This window comes from Psammomys obesus, unplaced genomic scaffold (assembly GCF_907164565.1).
Source record: "Psammomys obesus unplaced genomic scaffold, mPsaObe1.curated_primary_1811, whole genome shotgun sequence".
In the NCBI taxonomy this organism is placed as follows: Eukaryota; Metazoa; Chordata; class Mammalia; order Rodentia; family Muridae; genus Psammomys; species Psammomys obesus.
The window spans coordinates 3,080,494-3,106,329 of NW_026590663.1; the positions used below are offsets into that span (position 1 = coordinate 3,080,494).

Sequence of the window (25,836 nt, forward strand, 5' to 3'; positions counted from 1 at the left end):
AGACAACGGAAGAGGGTTGGGAAGACAGAGCAGATGAAAGGGTAGGGAACGACCAAAATGGAAGATGTATGAAAAATCCTAGAGATCTTTTTAAAGTTTATTTTAAAATAATTTAAAACCTGTAATTCCAGCTTTCAGGGAGGCAGAAGCAGGCAGTTCTCTGTGCATTTGAGGCCAGCCTGGTCTACAAAGTGAGTCCAGAACAGCCAAGGCTATGAAGAGAAGCACTGTCTCAAAAAACAAAAACAAACAAACAAAAAACAAAAGAACAAAAAATGTTTGAACAGGGTATGATACATGAAGCCTGAGAGAGGGAAGAGTGAGGATGAATACTCCTCCCCCAAACCATAGGCTATTAGACAAAACTTCCAGCATCAAGCATGGGATATTGTACGAGTTGTTAATCGGGGAGGGCCAAGCGGACCCTAAACAATGCAGGCTGCCATCACTGCTCTCAGTCCTTAACTTAACTAACAGTAAGAGCGTATTGCTGAAGACAGCACACGCTCTGGTCACGGAGTCTGGAGAGATAAAGTTGGAAGCGCTCTCCCTGCTTCTGAGCTTTCTTATTCCCAGACGATGCTACGCAAGCTGTGGACAGAGAAAAGCCAGTCTTACGGAAGAGGAACTTATGGAATTCTGAAGGAAAAATAATGACAGGTCTATCAAGATGTACCTGTTGGCACAGAGGGAAGAATAATACGGGAGTGACCAATTGCCTTCTGATTGGACTTAAGGACCGCCCCACAAGAAGGAACTCATATTTTGTCCATAGCAAGAACTTGAGATTTGTCTTGTAGGGGAGAACCTACTATTATTGCTTTGATAAACGGACATGGTGTCAAACTGCCTTCTAAGTACTTAACTTCAAAACCACAGATGAGTGCAATTCTTAGCCTTGGTCAGAAAAGCTTCCTTTTGCAGAGGATGGTAATTAATACAGAGATTTATAATAGCTCAGAGTGTAGAGAACAAGACACTCCCTAAACAGGACAAGTATATCACCTCCCCCTCCTCCTTCCCAGGGCTTGCATAGAACAGAGGACAGTAAACTATATGGGCCATTTTGAGGAAGAGTATTATGCAAACAGTGTCTTCTAGAAATTACCTGGCTGATGCTCTCATGAATTCTCTGTAGCCATGGTTACCTCTGTAAGTCCTGCAGAAGCCTAGTTCATATCAGCATTGCATGGTAAAGGTGGGAAGAGCTCTCTCTGACATTCAGGGGCCGCCGGCAGAAGTCATGCCACTTTCCTCCTTTCCCCCAGTGGGCAGTGAGTGTCTGAGATGTTGTCCATGTTTCAGTAAATCTCTCATGCTCATTCAGGCAACTGTATTGAAGGTCAGTGGGTCTCTCTCTCTCTCTCATACATACACACATACACACGATGAAGTCATGAAAGTAGGAGAGGACCTTGAGTGGAAGAAGTGTTTCAGAAAGAGGAGGGGAGGATTAGACAGTAATGGTGGAGAATAGAACAGAAATTCAGTATATACCTCTATAAAACTCAAAGAATGAAAAGTAAATTAAGAAAGAATAGAGACTACTTGAAAAAGGAAAGCAATATGGCACGAGAGACAACACAAGATGAAACTGAATACAACCAACATAGACTTGATGCACGTCTGAGTAGTTTGTATAACATATATAACAATAAAGATGGGTAAAATGTTCAAACAGAGTCTTCGCCAAAGAGGTGTCGATGTAAAATAATCACACAAAGTCATTAGTGTATGAGGAAAGTGCAGACTATATGTATGCTGCGACAACAAAACCCAGCTACTGATAGCAAAGAACCGGTGCGCTGCTTAAGTCCGCCACTTGTCCTGTCACGGAAAGGCAAGGCCTTTTCTGTTCTGGGGATGAAGAGAAATGTTAGCTCCCAGCAACCGTCATGGAAGAAGCCTGTCTAGAGCTTGCTCGGCCCCTGTCAGTGGTAAGAAAGCGAGCCACTCTTTCTCCTTCTTCCCCAGTGAAGATCCTGATCACATCATCGGAATGTGACGAATACACTCACTGAGCAGACACTAACTGGCATAAGATCTCAAGTCAACTTTCCTCCAAAAGCAGCAACATGTGTTTTACAAACCAGACAGTGTTAACTTGTGCTAGAAACGATAAAGGAGATGCACCTCAGATGCATGATCACAGGCCCTTCACTAGACCGCCTCTGCTTCTTGTCACTGGCTCAGAGGCGGAGATCGGACTGTAATTCTCTTGACGAGTATTTCAATAAAGGATTAAAGGAGGACAGAGATATTTTTGTGTGTTATTTTTTTCAGTTTCAGAAAATGAAACCGTAGCTCATTCTAAAAGAAACAAAACAAAATAAAATAAAATAAAACCCCAAAAGCAAAAATGAAACGTTTCCTGTGTACAGCCTGCTAGTTAGACAGATGAGATGTAACAGAATCCACATTTCATTTTGCAGGAAATGATATAAAACCAATATCTAAGACCACAGTCACCAAGTATTAGCTATTTCAGTAAAATTGGGTATTAAACTTCGCTTTCAAATTGAAAAAAAAAAACACCTATGATTATGACTTCACTAGTGGCTCTCTACTGCTTTCTGGATTCATATACAGTGCTGACAGCTTTTAAAAAAATCCTCAAATGTAAATTTTGTTTGTTTGAATTAGGAATAGGCTTGAAATGATTTTTTTTTCTATTTAACTGTGTGGCCATTTGTTTAAAATATTACAATGATTAATTAACATTTAACATTTAAAATCTATTCCTTTTATGTTGAAAGAAGCTTCATGACTCTGTATAAACCAGACAGTTGGAGGTGAATTTTAAACTCTATGTTCCAGAAAAACGAATAAGAATCTAACTACAAATAACACATCCAGAGAAGAGGGAAACAAAAAAGCAGACTGAACGGAACTGGAGGCTTTGTGTGACAATGTCCTCCCAGAGTCAGATATGTGGTTATGCCATCATATAGTTTCTCTCTCATCAAATCTAAAAATAAAACTTACACAGCCTCTGATAACTCCCCAGAGTCTAGTTTGATACTCAAGAAAGTGAACAAAAGGAGCAGATGAAGAAAAAGACAAGTATAAAAGCAAGCTTTCATTGAGAAATTAAAAGGTTATAATTTTTTTTTGAAAGACAACAGTTTGTTTACATGAAATAATCAATTCTACAATGCCATTTTACCTTGATACTTAAAACATATTGGAAATCAACATCCAGTATTTCCACATTGTTTTCATAATGACAAAAGGAGCACAGTCAGTGGCATTTCACATCCTGGATATGAGCACTTCCACATTAAGAGATATTACATATAGGTGTAAATAAGGTGGGAAAGGAATTTTATCAAATAAAGGCTTAATTCTAAGAATGTCTTCAGAGCGTTGTACCTAAGAGATGCATAACATTTCAGCTTCTCAGCAATTGTGAGATTTACTTTTAAAAACATACTTCGAATCTGCCACACTGAAATAAAAAACTGTGATCCAAATGCTTCCCCATCCTCCTGGGACAGGGCACACAAGTGCCACCAAAGCTGTGAACTCAACCCAACGTCTTGTGGTGGCTTGTGCCTACAATGCCAGCATTTTAGACTGAGGCAGAAGGACCTCACGTTCAAGGCCAGCCTGGGATACGTAGACACACAGTGAAATGCTGCTTCAAACAAATTTTCTATAGTAATAATCCTAAAACTAAACTATTCTGTGAATTCTCCAATTTTTTTTCTGTACTTGAGCAAAGAACTTGTCAAATTAGTTGCATTTACTATTTATACATTATGTAATATAGCATGCTATCAGCGTGATATCTATCTAATATGAAAGACTCAATGGAAACTGCACTGCCCAGAAACAGATGGGATTATTCTGATTTTGTATTCATCAGTGTAAGGCAAGGCTAACTTTTCAAAAGTTTCAGGACAACTATACCTTGCAATGAGCTATTACTTTGGGTTTTCTCACTAGTTGGCTATTTAGTGGCTAGTACACACATTCATAATTATTTCCTTAGAAAAATCCCATTTTTGTCTCCAGGTACTCCCTTCACAGTTGGTAAAGAGTTGGACATCAATTCAGATGAAGAAAAAAAAAATGTCCCTATGCCGTTTCTACTTCCGTAAAACAGATATTTGCATATGGCATCCACACAGTCTGTAAGGGGAGCCTCTGCCAAATGAGAGCCTTCACCTAACAAGTGCCACCTTAATTTTGAGCTGTCTCTTCTCCACTCTGCATGCAATGAGGTTGTTTCCCACTGTTCCTCTCAGCTGCCGGTTCATGAGGAGCACAATCTACAGTCATAAAACCGAATTCTAGCACCCACCACTCTTTGTCCAGTTCTTAGGACGTTTTAACGTGTGTATCATTGTACTTTGTTCATGAACACTCCATTCACCACTGTCCCACATTTCTCTTCTCCCTCTCACCAGACCTCCTACAAATACTCCAGCTTGGTTTTCATATCTCATGTGTGTGTGTCTGTGTATTTGTGTGTCTCTGTACCTATGAAAAATCTCTACAATGTAGGTCCCTGTTCATGATACATTTTGCCCAGTCTCCTCTTGTAGACCTTCCTCTTATTCATACTGTCCCTCATACTTTTATACCATAATCTCTATCTCTAATCTATTTCATCTATCTATTTATCTGTCTATCTATCTATCTATCTATCTAGCTAGCTATCATCTATTTATAGGTATATGTTGTAATATATATTACAAAAAAATCTAGATTATTACTTTTCTTATTTAAAAAGAGAATGTTTCCACCACCTCCAAGAAGATTAAATGTAATTATGTTTATAAAATAAGTAGTATTAGTAGCTAATAATTCAACAAAACATGAGAGCACTAGAACATGAATAAATGCATTTCTATTTTCTCTTCAGTCAGTTTATAGACAAGAGGTGAAGGGTCTGGAGACTAAAAATGACCAGATCCTAAGTCTGTTTAAAAAGGTGTCAATGGGGTGCACACACCGTACTCCAGCTGCTGAAAGGAACCAATGGGTCCTAACGTGAGTATCTCAGGAGAGAACAATTATATCATAGGCTTGTTGACAGTAATATGCAGTAAGAGAGAATATACATTTTCTTCAATGGTTTTCACCATTCAGTTACTTTGAATATAGTCAAGTATGAACCTAGTAGGGCAGACACCAAGATCAAACAAACAAAATAATGATTCAGAAGGCAGCCTTCACTTTTCAGATTCACTGATGGCAGGTGCTGACGTGCTTCAGGCCCACCATCTCTGCTGCTCTCTCTAGTGATGCTAGAGAGCAAGATAATATGCAGCAAGTTTCTAGTTAAGATTCACGCAATGTGTTCGTACATACTCAAAGTGGTGAGTTATGGGATCCCTAGAGTATTTATTTAGGTTCTCAGCTTCCTTCTTTGAAACAAACAGAATAATAGCACAAATAATGTGTCAATAGATAGGACTTACAAACAAATGTCTAGTGACATTTTTAATTATGTCTTCCTACAACTAAGGCTTATGTTATACAGTAATTTAGTACTATCAAAAAAGTTGCTAAATTAGTGCAGATAAGTTTTCTACACACCTGACCAAGTTTTCTAACAAAACAAAACAAACAAACAAATAAACAAAAAAACCCAATCAGTATACATTACTATAGAATATCTATCAAAAACAAAATGTTTAAAATAGTCCACCCATACAACTAAACTGCAGACACGCCTGGATTTGAGCTGTTTTTCAATTAGTATCATTTCTGTTTCAAGAGCTAATCCAACGGAGCACACTGCATTTACTAGTCAAGTCTTCTTCTCTGACATTTTATCAGTGTCATTTTCTTTTTCTTATAAGTTTGAGAGTCCTGAAGAGCCCTGCCCAGTCATTGTGCACATTGTCCCAAATGCGGCTTTGCCTGATAACTTTCTCCAGCCTGAAAAGGGCTCATGTTGGGGCTTGAGGAAAGAGTGACATGGGTATTCAGCATGGCCTGCTTGCAGCATTGCGTAAGAGGGACACAAGAGTTGCACTGGTATCACAGCGGCAGGTCTTCTGGCCATATGGGAGTGCTTGCTGCTTGCAGGTTATTTTTCTTGTCTTACTTACCTAGAGCCAAGTCTTTTTCACCACTCCTTTAAGGGATTTTTTTTTTTGTATTTTTAGTATGATTAATTTTATTTAATACAACTTCTATTTCACATGGGAATCCCTTTGTTACAGTAGGTTGATATGTTTGTGTGTGTGTATGTATACGTGTGTGTGTGTGTGTGTGTGTGTGTGAGCAAGGGTTAGTATGCATATTTCAAAGTACATTCTACAAAATGTAGAGTTCTTTGGAATTTAGCAAATAGATACTTATCATTCCAGTCCTTTGTACCATACAGAAGGGGTCCATCACTCTACAAGTGAGGGACTCTACAGCCAACCACTACCCAATTACTCAGTCTCTCAGAAAGCAATTACATTTCCATTATTTTTTCTTTTGCCTTAAATTTTTTTTATAATTATAATTTATTCACTTTGTATCCCAACCATAGCCCCCTCTCCCTCATCCCCTCCCAGTTCTACCTTCCCTCCCTCTTCTCCTCCCACACCCCTCTCCAAGTCCACTGATAGGGGAGGTCCTCTGCTCCTTCCATCTGACCCCATCCTATCAGGTCTCATCAGGACTGGTTGCATTGTCTTCCTTTATGGCCTGATAAGGCTGCTCCCCATTCAAGAGGAGGTGATCAAAGAGCTAGCCACTGAGTTCATATCAGAGACAGTCCCTGTTCCTTTTACTAGGGTACCCACTGAGCTGCCATGGGCTACATCTGAGCAGGGGTTCTAGGTTATCTCCATGCACAGTCCTTGGTTAGAGTATCAGTCTCAGAGAAGACCCCTGTGCCCAGATTTTTGGTTCCTTTGGTCTCCTTGTGGAGCTCCAGGTCACCTCCAGGTCTTTCTCTCTTCCCCTTCTTTCATAAGATTCCTGCACTCTGCCCAAAGTTTGACTGTCTCAGCATCTGCTTTGATACCCTGCTGGGTAGAGTCTTTCAGAGGCCCTCTGTGGTAGGTTCTTGTCCTGTTCCCTGTTTTCTTCATCTTCCGATGTCCATCCCATTTGCCTTTCTGAGGAGGATTGATCATCTTACTCACGGTCCTCCTTCTTGCTTAGCTTCTTTAGTATGTTTATCCTATATTATATGTCTAATATCCACTTGTAAGTGAGTATATACCCCGTGAGGTTTCCATTCTTACTGCTTTTTTTTTTATTTTCCTAGAATGACTGTAACCATAAACTTCATCATCCTTTGGGAAATAAGTTTTATGTACATGTTTGCATGAATTAATAATTTGTTTTGTTTTTAGTACAGAATAGTATTTCACTGCATGGATATATTATTACAGTTTATCAACACAGCTATATGACACACAGCGTTTGTGAAAATGTAAAGTATATAGTGAGAAGTCAAGCGTGGAGGTCATATGATAGCTCTATATTAAAATTAAGAAAGTTCTCGATTTTGCATTACCTCCATCAATACACGAGTTTCTTCTGCATATTTACTAGCATTAGTTATGGTTACTGTTTCTGTATTTTAGCAATTTTAGTAGGTTTACAGTGGTACCTTGTGGCATACACCCATTCTGCATCTTTGCTGCTGTTTTTGAAGTTCAACTGTTGCACATTTGAAGTAAATTTCTCATGTATAAAAATTTTTGCTTAGGTCTATTCTTGATATTTTAGACATTAGATTTCACATCATCTAAGCTCTTTGGCTTTGAACTGAAATGGGCTATCAATAAACTATGTAAGTGTATGTATAAATGGCATTAGCATTGTCCTCCCATATAGCAATGATCACCATGTAGATACCTCAAGTCTAAAGCAGGAATAAGAAGCAGACATTTGAAAAGTAGGAAAGAATTTAAAAAAAAGCCAGATGTTAAGAGTGAGTTACGGTAGCACAGAGGTTATCATGTCCATGTATGATGATGGACCTGGAAGCAGAGGTCAGCTCTAGGAGGGTGTCTCTAGATCTGGCATGTGTCCAAGTCAACAAGAATGGCAGTTAAAATGCACTGCACTGCCCACTCCCAAAGCGCTGAGTTGGCTGGTCTAAAGTGGGACCTGAAAATCAGCAGCGTTTTACAGGAATGTCCAGGTGCTGCTGCTGCTGCTCCAGCTGAGCGAGTCCCTGTCAGCCACACTACGATGAAGAGGTGGCTTTTCACTCCAATAACTGGAGAGACACTGAGTGACTGTAAGGATAGCATGATGGAACGTTTCTGATGTTTTAACAAGCCACGGTGGCTGGAGTATAAGGGCTGAATTAAAGGGGCCACGGCAGCAAATGGAAACGCAGAAGCAGATCCGTAAAAGCAGCACGTGTGATAGATGACAGCACCTGGAGTCGGGTTGGAGGACACACTCAGGGGTCTACAGAAACAGGAGAACCCTGAGGAAGTGGACAGAATTTGAAAATGGGCGGGATATTGGAGTGAGGCCAGGAGAAAGAAGAAGCACTCTATGTCAGTGGCTGACTGCGTCTGTGTGGATAGTATTTCATGCGCATGTAAATCCTGTGTTCTGCTTCTTCACAGTCAGCACAGAAATCTGAAACCCCAAAGAAGGAAAATAACTCCGGAAGTCACTGACACACCAATAATATATGTAATCTTCAAACCTACTTAGGTCATTTGTATAGACTAGTGGTTTTCAAACATGGATGGATGACTTTGTATGGGCCTCTGGGAGGCACCTGGCAACGTCTTGAAGCTTTCTGATTACTGTGCTTTGACGTTTATTGAGTAGGGGACAGAGATGACATTAAATGTAAAATGAACAAGGCAGTACCCAACACTAAGTATATTACTCAAATATTATCATACTAAAGTTGGGAAACCCATAGAAAAATTTCCTTGCTTTTCAAGTGTGTGCATGTGTTGTTTCAGATTAACAGTTATACAGCAAAATACATCCCTCACATGTTCAACTTAAAAATTGCCAAAAGATATTGTTCGATCATTTAACATGAGTTAAGATATGGAAAAAATTACATACAAAGTTAGGTTTCAAAGGGCTTCTACTTAATACTGACAAACAGTTACAATGAGAGATCAGGTAAATTAGTGTAATTATAGTTTAGGTGAACAACTCTCATTCATAAAAATCACATGTTCATTTGCTAGAGTATGCTACAGGCACCTTCACACACGGATAAATGCATGAGTATGTGATTATATGAGTAAAAAGTTAATCTTTCAATGTACGTACTGAAGCCAAAGAAGAAGTAATCTGGGATTTGAGTGTGCAAAAATTCCAACAGTGTCAGAAACATAGAAGAGGAATTAAAGTGGCTAAAAACACAATTCTGAGAGGGAAAAATCACCGAAACACAGAATGCTGCCAACGTTCTTCCATATCTATAATTGCAAGAGCCATCAATCATGATTCCAAAAGAATATGTAAGAGTTGTAAATGTTGACTCTCTTGAAAATACTTGTGACTGCCGTTTTCCTATCTGAACGATATGCATTCATATAGAAGTCAGCCTCACTTCTCCGAACATATCTACTTCATAAGACAGCAAATCTCCTTCCACAGTGGGCTGCGGCAGTCCTGGACACCTTAGCCCTTTAAGGCCCCATTGGATACAGAAGGCTACAGATTCTAGAACAGGCAGTGATTGCAGGAAGATATGCTTATGCACCGTTAAAAGGTGTGTGAGAAAAGCCACACCAGTAGGAAAGCAGAGAGAGAAGAGAGAAACACCCTTTGGAGGCTTCTAACCTGGCTAACCGCCGCAGATATATACTGCAGGTGGCCGTGTGCACTAAAAATGGCCCACGACTCTGGAGCGGAAGCATTCCATGAGACTGACATCTCACCAGGATGGACAAGTGGGCTGGTCTGAACGGCATTCAGCTGCCAGAAGGGAAAGATGGAGCTGGTGCCTCTGAGCCCATGTGTACCTGGTAGACATGGAAACCCTACCACAGTACTTTCTAGATTACACATAGCTACGCTTAGTAAGGTGCCTTCATGGAAAATTACAAGTAAGTAGTCTTATATTCTTTTCCCCGGTTACTAACTCATTTTGTGTGCGCCTGTGCATGTGAATGGATGGGGGCTGCTGTGTGCCACGGCATGCCTACGGAGTTTGGTACCTAGCCATGCTTCATGTAGATTGTAGCGGGTGAGCTCAGGCCCTGGGGCTTGGCCCCGGGTGCTTTCAACCACTGCACCATCTTGCTGGCCTATCTGCCTCTGTCTCAAGGCAGTGCCATGCTACACAGGTCACTCATGCAGGAACACTCACCTTGCCAAGTTCCTTGTCTTCCAGGGCCAGGACCCCTGTGCTTTCTGTGAAGAGCTTCACCTTGACCACAGGTCGAGGGTGGGTGGTGGTGAAATCTCCTTGAGTTCCCCATCTGCAACGAGGTAAGAAGGATTGCCTTCAAATACCTTCAGTATGGAGCATTAGCCCCTCGCCCCCAGATGGACGCGCTTCTGTAGAGGCGCACTAAGAAACCTTATGACTAGATGAGATTTTCATCTTTGCTTTTGTTCCTGACAGATGGCATCGGCAAGAGGGAGGATAACAGTAAGCTTTAGTGGCATGGAATAGCTATTCAGCTGCTCAAAAATTAGCGTGCTGGTCTACAAAACAGGGAACATTACACGGACTCAGGTTAACGAAAAGCATTACAAATGTATCTAGTGAAACCTACTATTTTATTAATTAAAATGAACAGTGCATCAGCATTTTTATCAACAGGAAAGCTGCTAAGGGTGTCTACCTAAGAGACAGCATTGCAGAAAGGTGTTCTTAGGCGCCATGGAACTTTACCCTCCCTCCCTTTGGAAGGTCTTCGCCAAACACTGCCTGCCTGTTTTTGTAAAGCAAGGCCACTTATCTTAGCCTATTTCTTTACCTCACTTTTTATAGCATCTTTCAAAAAGAATGAAATATGCTTCATGAATTTTTGAACAATCTGCAGTTAATTTCCCAATACATTCTCTCAGGGATGAAAATAAGTCTGTTGACATCTGGCTTTTCAAATCATTGTAACAAAATAACATGTTTTCTTGGCTTATCTTTTAATTAATACCATCTTGTCTTTTTCACACACACCAATTCATTTGAGCTTACTGAAAAACTCAACTGGCACACAGCTGATAATGAAAAAAAATCTTATCAATTATTTCTTGAAATTCTGAGAGACCACAGGTATGGAGACCTGACACAGCAGGACTACTGAACTGCCATGGAAGAGAAAAAAATTAAGAGGTTTAGCAAAATAAAGATTCGGGATAAAAAGGAAACACTAAACAATGCCAATTTTCTTGTTTTTATGTCAAAACAACCAATTTATCACTCTCATGGATAAATTGTATTCAGAAAGTTTGTTAAATCTCAAAACTAAGTATGTTAAAAACTGAATAAATGTTATGTGTCTGTCTTCTATCATAACATTGAAAATGTTGCAAAAATGTGGCAAACAGTAAAAGCTATCACAAGCACTGAAGAAATCAGCATCTATAAAAAAAATACCTGTTTTCTTGAGATTAAGTCATAGACCAGATAGAAGGGTTTGATTAGGGTGGAAATTGTCCTAGTTTACATTGCAGACTTCTAAAAAAAAGGGAGAGAAAATGCTTGTTTTTATTGGTCTGTGGTAGAACAAAGTCAAAAAAAGAATAAAATAAAATTAGAGTCAAAATAAGGAGAAAGGGATTCTCAGTGCACTGTGTAGAAGTGAAAAGTCTTGATTTTGGCTGGGCAGTTTGGTTGGAAAATTTGGAAAAGATTCCTATAACATACTCTGACTTCTTCACCAGAAAGTTAACAATTTCAAGGCTACCCTTGGGCACATTTTGCTATGACTAGGATCAGAGACTTGTAATAATATTAGATTCTTCCACAGAATTGGCTTATCTTTTAAATGAACTACTCTTAGTAAAGCTTCTTTATATTTCTGGGTTTTACTTGGAAAACCTGGAGAAACGAAACTGGAAAAGAGCGGGGAGGAGGTACACATCTTAAGGAAGTGAGCTTAGAACACAGGCAGTATGAAAACAGAGAGGGGAATGGTGGGTGTTGAAAGGTTCAACAGGAATAGGGTGGAGGGACAGGGCAGAGGGAAGAGGGAGCAATGAGAGAGGGCTGGCTAACTAAGAGGCCACAGGAAGCTACACTGAGACCTACCATGTAAGATGATTACAGTATACAAGTCGAAGACTGCAACTGCCAAAGAGCTACCCTACATAGCTGAATAATGCTGCTTCTTGTACCAGGCATGGGGCATCTCCGTATAAACTCTTAGTCACGGGAGCCCACAAGTTCCCAGAACAATACATGTTATCGCTTTTTCTCCTGGCTGCCCACCAGAACCAGATGGACAAGACCCTATTACCAAAGACACCATATACCTTATTTGAAAGATAGATAAACCAAGCTAAAACTCATCTGGAAACTTCTCCCTGCTAGCTAGGTTTTTTTTTTTTTTTCCTCCTAGACTTTTTATTGGTTCTTTGTGATTTTCACATTATTCGGCCCAATCCCATTCATTTTGCCATTGCAAACATTCCCCTCCCCTCTCCCCAAATCTCGTTGTAGAAGCTGCAGTGTGTCACAGTGTGTCCCGTAGCATGTTCATTTGTCTCTCCTTCACTGCATGAGCCATTGCTGTGGCTCAAGACCCCTGGCTTTTGCTACTCTACCAGATCCTCACTGTGACTCCGCTCAGACAGCTGGTTGTTGCCATGTGTCATGGAGATCCTGCATACAGATCTGTAGGACTGGCCTCTTCACACACTGCAGAAGTTCATAGATGGGATAGATACAGGAATTGGCCAACTTAAAGCCCTTCTTCTGGACCTGGGAGGTATCTGAGTTGCTTAATCTGTGAGCTCAATGTACCCACACTGCCGGAGTGAGCTCTCCAGCACTACCCTGGCTAGCTCATCCAATGTCGCAGCCAGCTCTCCTCCTCTCACGCTCTCAGAGCCAGCTCACCCATGGCCATGCCACAGAGCCAGCTCTGCAGTGCTGCCTAGGCAGTGTAGGGCTTGTTTTCTTGAAGGCCGCAGCCAGTGAGGGACAGGGCAAGCTCTCCCACTCTCATGACCTCTGGGCCAGTCTCCTGCCTACCACAGGTGGCAAGGGATGAAGAATGGGAGGAGGGCATCTCTCTCATCTCTCTCTTGTCTTCACCACAGCCAACAAGTTTGGGGGGAGGGGGCTGCCGGGTAACTTTATAGTGCCCTCTGTGACTGTTCCTTTACACTTTTAGTACATTGCCTTTAACAGGTATAAAAGCATGCTTTTTTTAAAAGATGCAGAAAAATAAATAAGATCAAATTTATGTATACATATATTAGGAATACACATACCACTGTATTACACATATAACACACAAGATATGTATACTCTATATCTCAGATAAATAACATAAAATGCATGATATATAGAAGAGATATACACAAATATATACACACATACAACTGCAGTATGCAAAATGTTTTGATTTAACAGTAAAGCTGCATACAGGATTATGACACCACAGAGCCTAGATGTTCACGAGTTACATTAATATTACATAACACCTGTACAACAAAAATGTATCCACCATATTAAGTGACACACACACCTATATTTTGAATTTATAATCTCAATACCATGCATATCTTTCAAACATTATTACTAGAGAAATGATACTATCCTAGGAATGTTAATGAGGGAGAGTCTCTTAGGGGAGTCAGGCAAGGTGCCCATCAATAAATTTCTGAATAGACAATGATTCTTTTGAACACGAAGTGTTACAATGTGTAAAAAGTAACTATTAATCTAGAACATAGAACCTAGAACAGAACATAGAACTTAGAATGATGTTCTGAGTGATCCATACCACAATCCAGGTAATTAAAGTAGGTCTGGTATGCAATAAGTCATTAAATTACAGGTTCCCATGGGTAATGTGGGGTAATGTGGAAGAATCATTTACACGAGTGACTTCTGGGTCACGGACAGGGAATAATGAAGGCCATTCTGTGAAACGAGGAAGGCAAAAATGATGTACTTTCAGGCTGAGAGAAGCTGAGGAGCACGCATACCAAGAGTCCTGATGGTAATGGATACGAAGATTTGTTTTAATTCAATTAAAAATGTGCTATTTTAAGGTCAGTGAGATGGCCCAGCTGGTCAATGTGTTGCCACATGTGCCTGAGGATCTGAGTTCAATCCTGGGAACCCACATCATGGTGTAAAAAGAGAACCAATTCCTGAAAGTTGTCCTCTGAGCTTAACATATGTGCACAGCACACATCATCCTCCCGCACACTCAATAAAGCAAAAATAAAAACACTGACAAGGTGCAAACTGAAAGAGAAGTAGAAATAGCATGGTAGAATTCTATGGCACTTTTTAGTTCCAACACCTCACTACGCGAGCATGGTTGATGATATCTTGATAAATTCTCCTATGAAAAATAAAAACAAAGGACTAGAGAGATGCCTCCCCACAGCTCAGAGCACCGGCTACCTTTCCAGAGGGCTGAGGTTCAGCTCCCAGCACTCACACTGCAGCTCAAAACTATCTGTCACTCCAGTTCCAAAGGATCTGATGCACTCTTCTAGCCTCTGCAGGTACCAGGAACTTCTGTAATGCATAGATGAATATGCAGGCAAAAGAGTCTTACACATAAAATGAAATATAAAAAATTTAAAAAGAAAAATAAGAACATATATGTACAATAACAAAATACTTATGGTTCCAGAATGATGAATGAATGAAAGTTCCAAGTCTCCCGCATCTCCTTCAAAATGCAGAGGAAGAGCCAAGAAGGTAATAAGTCTGTCTTCAATTTTCATCAACACACTTCACTTCCCTATTTCCTACTTAATGGGCATGTTTCAACACTTTCAGCAATTAATGACAATTTTTATCTTCCTACTACCTTTCAGTGTTAAGTGACAAAAGAATACATTACACTTACTATCAATTTCCTTGACTCAGAATACACTGCCCTTCTGTACTTGTACGGATACATTACTAATGAGAATTCAACTTCCAATGTGAATCTTCAAATGAATAAAATAGCTACAAAGCACCTTTACAAAGACAGCGGGACTTCCTGGCTATGAAAGCACAGGATAGTTTACATGCCAACTGAAATAACTGACATTAATTATGCATTGGCTATTAAATAAAGTATACTGGAGTTTCTATCCGGATCCAAGATACACATTGTTGTTTTCTCATCCCATATTTATACAACCAAGTCATCTGAAGTATTAAATCCACTATAGCATCACACATAACCGCAAAGATCGGAGCACACTGTTTGCCTGCTGTGATAGACTGGTTATATAAAATATGAGTTATGATGAAATTTCCTGACAAATAATGACAGTTATGCAGATGATATAAACCACGTAAAATATTAAAAATAAAAAAATGGGATGCAAAGGCAAATGTGTCCCCTTAATTCATGCAAAATAATAAGTGCCAATATGTAGCAGGAAATACGTCAACAATGAAAGCCCCTATTCTCTCGATGTTCCCATGCTAATAGATTACAGAGGATAAAAAGCTTTGTGACTATACATGACAGCACGCATTCCTCACCATCCCTGCCCTTTAATCCTAGGTAATGGCTATTTCTCAGATCTCTGAATAGCTGCAGAACTAATTTATACCTGAAATCTGAAAGGCCCTTAAAAATCGCTAACCTCGGTTGTTTAAAGTATGTCCAAAATCATAGCAATATAGCTGCATTGTAACAATCTACGCTTCTTAATTCAAATTTATGTTATAAGTCTATAATAAATTCGTAATTAAAAAACTAAGCTCTAGCCAAGCTGTCGCCTAATTATTTATGTTTCCAGCCTTAAACTCGTATTGCTCTCGGCCTTGGAAGGAGAAGCTTCTTTTTACAGTAGTTAATGCAGACTCGCACCTGGGCAAAGTACTGAGAACACGTGACTCGTCACCACTGAGGCAGACTTCCGTCTCACTCCCTCCGAGGCCCAGTGAACATCACCTAAAGGACGTGGAGGGGTGCTTTCCAATGCTGCTTCTCGGATATGGCATGGCCAACGCCAACATGAACAGCTACAGCTTTCGCTACAGTCACAAGAATTCCAAAAGAACAAAGCATGAAGGCATGTGAGTTGGGAAGAAAAGGGTTGGGTGTCCGCAGGAGTAGAAGCGAGGGTGATGGGGGTGAGATGGTCACAATGCATTGTGCACGCCTGAACTTGTAAAAATAAGTATAAAAATAAAAAACAAATTTACGATGTTTTAAAAAAAAAGAAAGGAAGGAAAAAGAGCTAAGTATTTAAAGGCACATGTAACTAATATCCCAGATTTATAAACAGCACTATAGAATCACATAAAATCATTTTCTCACATTTTTTTCTGCTTACCTTCTGTTTACATGCCTTTTAAAACATCTAAGTCTAAAAATACTGGGCTGCCAGTGCAGTCATTTTCATTACAAACTTTCTCATTTTGATGACCTTCCTCTATTGGAGGTTTTAAAATTTCACCCTGTCAGAAAATTTTTTTTCTCAATTTTTTTCTTTATTAATTACACTTTATTCACTTTGTATCCCTCCTGTGGTTCCCTCCCTCCTCCCATCCCAATCCCTCCCTTCCTCCACCCTCTGCATGCATGCCCCTTCCCAAGTCCACTGATAGGGGAGGTCTTCTTTTCCTTCCTTCTGATCCTAGTCAATTAGATCTCATCAGGAGTGGCTGCAGTGTCTTCTTCTGTGGCCTGGTAATGCTGCTTCCCCCTCAGGGGGAGGTAATTAAAGAGTAGGCCAATCAGTTCATGTCAGAGACAGTCCCTGTTCCTATCACAATGGAACCCACTTGGATACTGAACTGCCATGGGCTACATCTGTGCAGGGGTCTTAGGTTATCTCCATGCACAGTCCTTGTTTGGAGTATCAGTCTCAGGAAAGACCCCTGTGCTCAGATTTTTTGGTTCTGTTGCTCTCCTTGTGGAGTTCCTGTCCTCTCCAGATCTTTCTGTTTCCCACTTCTTTCCTAAAATTCCCTTAAATGTGATATGAACAGGGAGTTAAAAATGTTATTTCTCAATCTCATTTGGTTAAAATGTTAAATGTGTTTATTGACTGGAGAAATGGGTCATTGGTTAAGAGGAATTGTTTCTCTTAGAGAAGACCCAGTGTGGGTGTGGTTGTTTGAAAGAGAACGATCTTTAATCTTCATAGATCATACATTTGAATACTTGGGCCCCTGTTGGTGGAACTGTTTGGGAAAGATTAGGAGATATGGCATTGTATTATAATCATCATCATCATTATTATTAGTTTCAATTTACTCACTTTGTATCCCAGCTGAAGCCCCTCCCTCTTCTCTTCCTGGTCCCAATCTCATTCTTCTTTCTTATTCACTTTGTATCCCAGCTGAAGCCCCTCCCTCATCTCTTCCTGGTCCCAATCTCATTCCTTCTTTCTCTCCTATCCCTCTCCCATAGTCCACTGATGGCAAAGTCCTCTTCCTCTACTGTCTGACCCTCCCCTACCAGGTCCCATCAGGCCTGCCTGGACCCTCCTTCTCAATGGGCTGGCTAGGTTGCCCTACCAGGGAGAAGTGATCAAGGAGCAAACAACCCAGTTCATGTCAGAGACTGTCTCTTCTCCCCTGAGTAGGGAACCCACATGGAGACTGAGCTGTCTGTGGGCTACATCTGAGCAGGGGTCTAGGTCTCCCTGTGCATGGTCTTTGGTTCATGTCTTAGTCTCTGCATCATGGCCCTCTGGGCCTGGTTGTTTTTTGTTTTTTGTTTGTTTGTTTTTGCTTTGTTGGTTTCTTTGTGGTGCTTCTGTTCCCTCTAGGTCCTTCTATATCCTCTTTCTTCCATAAGACTCCCTGTGCTCTGTCCAAAGTTTGGTTGTGAGTCTTTGCATCTGCTTTGATCCCCTGCTAGTTGGAGTCTTTCAGAGGACATCTGCAGTAGGCTCCCATCCTGCTCCCTCTCTTCTACCACTTCCAGGGTCTATCTTGTTTTCCCTTCAAAATGAGAATTAAGCATCTTCCCTAGGGTCCTCTACAGACCTAAAGAAGCTACACAAGGTATAGCGTTATTAGAGGAAGCATGTCACAGGAGATGGGTGTTGGGGTTTCAAAGTGCTTATGTCATTTCCAATCTCTCTCTCTCTTTCTCTCTGTCTCTGTTTTTCTCTTTCTGTCTCCTCCTCCTCCAAACATAAAAGTATGCCCTTGTTCTATACAGCTACTATCACATAGGTACCTTTTATATTAAACAAATGTGTTTCCTTGTCCTATATCTTTGTGTCTATTGACTAATCACTGTCCTTTCTATGGTAGCCTTGACTACTATAACGTCACTAAAAACCACTAGGAATTTGAATATGTAAAAAAAATTGCAAATTTGTCACACTGTCCTAACAGAAGAATTTATACTGTACACAGTAATAGAAAACAGAAAACTGCATATTTCACTAAATTGAAGCTGTATAGAGAAGATTTATGTGATTATTTTTGTCATGGAAACATGGTATTGAGACCTCCATCATTTCACAGGAGCACTGTAAATGTATATCATATATTTATTTTAAAACTTAGTTTATATTTCTTTCGCATAGCATACAACACCCTTATTGCATTAAAAATACCATATTCAAAAAAGTTTCATTTATAAAATGTGACAAGTTGCAAAATACTCCTATATCCACTTCACTAATACAAATAAAAATCAAATGAAGTGTTTATAAATAATGATAAACATAGATATTTTAAAACATGATATCTGTTGTGCTTTGGATATGAAGTTTTTCCAAAATGCTCACTCTTGAAGGCTTGAACCCCAGTTAGTGGCTTTATGAGGAATGGTTGGGTCATAGAGTGCTATCTTCTTTGAGTCTATCTAGTGTGAGTCCACACTGAAGAGGCTGTCTAGACGTAGGACCCGGCTGGAAGAGGTAGGTCAGTGGGGATATTCCCGATAGCTCAGATTCCTCTCTGCTTCTCTGCTGCCAGTGGGTGTACAGCTCCATTCCCTTGTGATCTTGCTACCATGAAGATCTGGAGCTGGTTGGCTGCGGACTGCAACTCCCGAAATCTTAAGCCAAATTCAATCTTTAGTGTTTTAAAAGAAATTATCTCAGGTTTTTTTTTTGTTGTTGTTGTTTGTTTTTTTCAAAGCCATGGAAACTATCTAGCATGGGGTCCTTGATTTACACAAGTAATTAAGGCGGTTTTATGGAAATGTGTGAGAAAAAGGGCACTTACAAAGGGGAAGGCATTAATATGTAAAAAATTAAACATTTTGAAGTTGTTTCAGAAATCCAAAGCATATCAAAATTCTCTATAGCATTGATATACTTAAGCCAAAGATTAAGGAAAGGTGACAGAATAATTGTTATTTAATAATTAAGTTATTCTGGATGGCTGTTCTGTATCTTGTTATTTAGTGTAACACTATTATCTTTAACATATTTTTCCAGTAAATAGTCATACAATTCTTACTAAGATTATTTATTTATTTATTTTTCTTTATTAATTACACTTTACTCACTTTGTATCCCCCACCCCTTGGTTCCCTCCCTCCTCCTGTCCCAATCCCTCCCTTCCTCCACCCTCTGCATGCATGCCCCTCCCAAGTCCACTGATAGGGGAGGTTTTCTTTTCCTTTTTTCTGATCCTAGTCAATTAGATCTCATCAGGAGTGGCTGCAGTGTCTTCTTCTGTGGCCTGGTAATGCTGCTTCCCCCTCAGGGGGAGGTAATTAAAGAGTAGGCCAATCAGTTCATGTCAGAGACAGTCCCTGTTCCTATCACAATGGAACCCACTTGGATACTGAACTGCCATGGGCTACATCTGTGCAGGGGTCTTAGGTTATCTCCATGCATAGTCCTTGGTTGGAATAGCAGTCTCAGGAAACCTGTGCTCAGATTTTTTTGGTTCTGTTGCTCTCCTTATGGAGTTCCTGTCCTCTCTAGATCTTACTGTTTCCCACTTCTTTCATAAGATTCCCTGCACTCTGCCCAAAGGTTGCCCATAAGTCTCAGTATCTACATTGATAGGGCAGAGCTTTTCACAGGTCCTCTGTGTCAAGCTCCTGACTTGTTCCCTCTTTTCTCCTTCTTCTGATGTCTATCCTCTTTGCCTTTCTGGGTAGGAATTGAGCATTTTAGCAAGAGTCCTCCCTCTTGATTAATTTCTTTAGGTGTACAGATTTTAATAGGTTTATCCTATATTATATGTCTATATGAGTGAGTATATACCATGTGCATCTTTCTGCTTCTGGGATAGCGCACTCAGGATGATCTTTTCCAGATCCCACCATTTATCTCCAAATTTCATGATTTCCTTGTTTTTTATTGCTGAGTAATATTCCATTGTGTAGATATACCACAATTTGTGTATCCATTCCTCCACTGAGGGGCATCTGGGCTGTTTCCAGCTTCTGATTATTACAAATAAGGCAACTACAAACATGGTTGAGCAAATGTCCTTATTGTGTACTTGAGAATCTTTTGGATATATGCCTAGGAGTGGTATAACTAACTACTTTCAAGAAATCATAAGAAATAAATAACCTCACTACAGCAAAACGAAAGTAGCCAAACACACAAACACACTACCATGGCCAACATCAATATCAAAAGATCTAACAGCCGCTGGTCATTAATCTCCCTCAACATCAATCGACTCAATTCTCCCATAAAAAGACAACAGATTAACATAATGGATGCATAAACAAGACCCAACAATCTGTTGCATACAAGAAACACACTTAAATCACAAAGATAGACATTACCTGAGAGTAAAGGGCTGGAAGACGGTTTTCCAAGTAAGTGGACCCAAGAAGCAAGCAGGAGTAGCCATCCTAATATCTAATAAAGTAGATTTTAAACCAAAATCAATCAAAAGAAATAGAGAAGGACACTTCATACTCATCAAGGGAAAAATCCACCAGGAAGATATCACAATTCTGAACATCTATACCCCAAATGCAAGGGCACCCACATTTGTAAAAGAAACTTTAGTAAAACTTAAACCACACATAGACCCCCACACATTAATAGTGGGAGACTTCAACACCCCACTCTCAACAAAGGACAGGTCAACAAAACAGAAATTAAACAGAGAAACAATAACTCTGACAGAGGTCATGAATCAAATGGACCTCACAGACATCTACAGAACCTTTCACCCAAACTCAAAAGAATTTACCTTCTTCTCTGTACCTCATGGAACCTTCTCCAAAATAGCCCATATGTGGTCACAAAGCAAGCCTAAACAGATACAAGAAGATTGAAATAATCCCTTGTATCCTATCTGATCACCATGGACTAAAACTGGACCTCAATGACAAAAATAGCAAAAGGCCTACACACACATGGAAACTGAACAACTTGCTTTTAAATGAACTGGGTCAGACAAGAAATAAAGAAAGAAATTAAAGACTTCCTAGAATTCAATGAAAATGAAGGCACAACATACCCAAACTTACTAAGATTTTAACAAATTCCATTCATAAAGCTTTATCATAATTTATTCAAAAATTTTCTGATGATGAATCTCATGTTTGTTCCTAGTTCTAATATTATAAGCAAGCCTTTTACAAATGCCTTACATAATTTATCAACTATTTTTACACGAATATTAGAAAGCAGAAAATACAATAATGACATCCCTAGGGAGACCAAATTTTAAGGTACCTGCAAGTAAAAAACGTTATCCTAAGAAAACTGGTTGACATTTAAAAAAAAGTCTCAAAAGTTGAAACAGTTAATTAAAACAGACTTTGCTTTAAAACTGCTATGATGGAACTTAAATTTTTTATAGTCTACTAATATTTAAAACAAGATATTCCTCTATAAATTTTTACTAGAGGCTATTATGTTTAATTATGTATTTTCCTCATTGTATTAGTTCTCTGAGAACATTAATACAAGGCATTTTGACACCAGCATTCTTTCCATATCCATTTCTCCTTCCCTACTATCCTAGTTAGGATTTCTACTGCTTTTCGTCTACTGACAAAAAAGCAACTTGGAGAGAAATGGGCTCATTTTACCTTACAACCCTCAGGTCACTGAGGGAAGTCAGGGAAGGAACTAGAAGCAAAAACCTGGGAGCAGGAACAGAAGCAGCAGCCACAGAGGGCTGTAGTCAGGTTTATTACAGTAATGGAAACTGAAACTGAGACACCCATCCACCCGATTTTGTGCCTTTAAAAATTCATCAAGTTCAGCTTGTGCTATTCATGGAGGTGTAGCCTTTGCTGGAGAGTAGTCAACCCACCAGCATCCACATCCTTAAAGAAATCAGATTCTCTCCCAGGAACTATCAGTTTCCAATAACTTCTTAGTTAGGGGTGGGGTTTCGCACCCATCTCCTGTGTCAACACTGGTATTTTGTGTGGCTTGAAGCTTCAGAGATTTTGTGCCTTCTGTGAATTCATTCACACAACTGCCTTGCTGTATCTGTAAAACACGGTTTCCTTAATATGCACCATCCATGGCTTGTTGTGGGTTTTTATATTTACTATTGACTTACCTTTTAGTTCATTGGTGGTTATTCCTAAACCAGCCATATACCTAAATCACCACATAGAGACTAGAATTTATTTAATTTACCTAGAACACAATGCTGGGCAATAGTTACTCCATCCTAAACCTTCAAGCCCACCTAGTTTCCTCCCATTCAGATTTCCCACATTATACTTGCTTTTAGTCATGTCTTAGGTCCAGTCCATCTCTCTTCCTGGTTCCAAGTCCTCTTCTGCCCATCTCTGCCCTCCCACTCCTCCCACTCCTCCCACTCGCTTTGCTCTCCTCTCTTCCAGAACAGGATGTCTCACCCTATTCTCTCTATTGCACAGCATTGGCTGGTTGTTTTATTGAAATTACAGGGAACAAATGGTGGCATGTTTACACAAACTTATTCCTAAGCATCACAATGCAATGTCCCGGTTGAAACCAGACAGTGGGGTAGAGAAATCAGCATTTGAATTAACCAGGGTAAATGGTACACATTCCACAAGAACAATATACCAACAATGGTTCCTATAATATTTCTGTCTTCTTTTCCTCCACGATTCCGGAGCATCGGGAAGACAAGGGGTGGTACAGGTGTAGCATTTAGGGCGGAGCATTCTTCAATTTCTTATTATTTTGAACCTTTTTCAAATAGGAGTCTTTGTATGGCACACTTTCTACCTAAAACAGAAGCTTCTCTGATGGGGAATGAGCAGAGCACTGGCCCATGGTATCACAAGTCATTAGGAGCTGGTTTAATACTATGTACACTTAAGAGTAACCACACCAGGTTCTCCCCGATGGCCTGTGATTATTTAGTCATAAGTTCTTGGCCCTGATAACAATGCCAGGTATGAGTGAGTCACATTCTTAAACTGATGATAACAAAATTAATATAATTTCACTATTTTTATTATAAACATTTTCCATTTAAAATTTAATAGTTCATCTATAGAATCCATTTTAAAGTTTAAAACACGCCAACTATGTTTTTTGGCTATTAAATAATGTATTTTCAAACAAACCTGTTCACATATGATTAAATTAATTCAGGTTAGTTTAGTTTTGTAGTTTGGAAATGGAGTAGTATCCTCCCAAAAGGTTCACACATTGAAACGTTTTGGTGCCTGAGTGGTGGCTCTGTTGAGAGGCCGCTGGACTCTGAGGAGCCTAGCATAATCAAAAGAGTAATCCCTTGAGATAATAATAACACAACATGGGATGTGAGGGCAATTAGAGGAAGCAGCTCACAGGAGCCATACCTGCAAAGGTATGCCCTGTCCTTTGCACTCTCTGCTCCCTGCTTTGAGCCAAGAGCTCTTCTCCATGGTCTTCTCCCTAAACACTCTGAAACCATGAGCTCAAACGAAACCGTTTTTCCTTTGAGCTGTCTTGTCATGAATTTTGTTAGAGTGATAAAAATTCAATAGTGATTGACAGAGTTCATAAAAAAAGTCATCAAAATTTCTGTTGTTACATGCTGTAATCAAATTTGAAAATTCCTATTCGTGATATGAAGATCCATAAACACACAAAGCAAACAGCCTTGGCAATGAATGAGATCATGGCAAAACTGTGTAGGCTATGAGACATTTATCCTCCACACAACATTGTCAGGCGAGTCACTCAACTATATACTATTCTCTTTTCAATATAATAAAAAATATTATTATAGATGTAGATACAGCAAAATGACAACCTCTATGAAATTATTGACACAAACATCACAATGTCATTCCAGTCAGCTCCACAGAAGCATGTGTGTGGGAGACGTTAAACTGATTAAAACAAAACAAAACAGTAGCTCGTATACTAACCTGTACCCAAACAAAAGCAGAGCCGTTTGAGGCAGGGCTACACAGGGCAGAATTCAGAAACAGAGTCCAGGCTTGGAGGCAAACTCGAAGTTTTCAGGGCAACCGCTCTGCCCTAATTCAATAATTCATTTCATGGACTATCACGGCGGTGGTAATGAAACTAACCCACTTTAACCATCATTTCACATTTTACAGGAGCGCACAGCACTTTTCACAGAGACAACATACACAGAAGGTGGTAGTGCTATGACTTTCTCTTTACTGCCTGCACAGATGACGGCTACTGAAAAAGGATAGTTTGGAACATTAAATTTTAATCAGTTTCGTTAAATATCATCATTAAACTCTAGACAAAAATGAAACACTACAGTGGGAGATATGGGCTACCAACAAAGTATGTCACAGAGACAGGAAGAAGGAGGAAAAGAAGAAGAATGAGAGAGACTTGGAAGGAGGAACAGAAAGAGGAAAAAAAAGAACACTAATAAAAAAAATCTGGACTAAGTAAAGTGAATTACAAGATGAGGATACTTTTTAAAATTTTAATGTGTATTTATTTAGATGAAATTAAAAAAAATTGAAACAATTATCAGAATAAAATATTGACGTGACAAAAAATTTAATAGATGTAGAAAGTATGGCTTAAGTGATAACGTTATTATCATTCTAGGCTCCTGAGGTGTCTTTAAAAACAGACTAAAACTTTTATAATGGTGGAAAGACAATGTAAGGTTGTTTCTTCAAACAGGACAAAGAATGAAAAAAAATCTGGATTATATCTCATGTTTGGAAGGCAGAAAATGGTTGGGGGATGTGCTGGGGTAGGTAATGATTACTTTCAAAAGAAAAGAAAAGTCCTAGGGGCTTCATTCTCTCCTGACTGCCTTTTAGATATTCTCATTCCCCTTAAGAGAAATGGCTCCTATTCTGCTGTTCTTAAGATTGCTAAAGCCTCAGAATAATAGGATAAAATTGTCCTCTAATGTCTGTATTTCTCTTATGAAGTATTCATGCAATTAAACCCCCATATCCAGCAAGGAGAAATCATTTACACTTGTATCATTCCCTTCTGGGAGAGTCTAGCAAGTGAGTTAGCATAACACTGGGAAAGATAGAAGACGTAATTTCTTACAAGTGTTTTCCTTTCTCTTCTCATAGCAGTGTAGTTCAAAACATTAGCTTGAAGCATCTAATTTTAAAGAGACAATTTTACACATCCTATATTATACTTTTTTACAGTTTTACTTGGTCAACACAATACCAGAGAAAGTATAATCTTTTATAAAATGAAAACTAAGGCTTTTAAGAGTTTATTTATACAAAGATATTTAAAGAATTGATATATAAGAAAAATAAACAAAAACAAAGTATGTTTATTTATAGCCACTATATGTATATATATATGTATATACATATATATATATAAAATTCAGAATGAAACTTATACAAAAAGAAAGGAAAAAGACAACGGCATAGAAAGCAAACACAACGCCATGTACAGTGATAGTGAGCTGCCTACTGAACTTCA

General features: G+C 39.4%; 1 protein-coding gene across 8 annotated transcripts in view; it reads right to left on the minus strand.

Moving 5' to 3' along the window:
- The window catches only part of Cadps2 (calcium dependent secretion activator 2), a 486,122-nt gene that overhangs the window by 206,758 nt on the left and 253,528 nt on the right, over window positions 1-25,836 (minus strand). For all 8 annotated transcript variants that reach the window (XM_055608125.1, XM_055608124.1, XM_055608126.1 and 5 more), the window contains exon 7: window positions 10,265-10,376. In XM_055608125.1, the coding sequence (XP_055464100.1) occupies window positions 10,265-10,376 (112 nt within the window). The remainder of the gene's footprint in view (window positions 1-10,264; window positions 10,377-25,836) is intronic.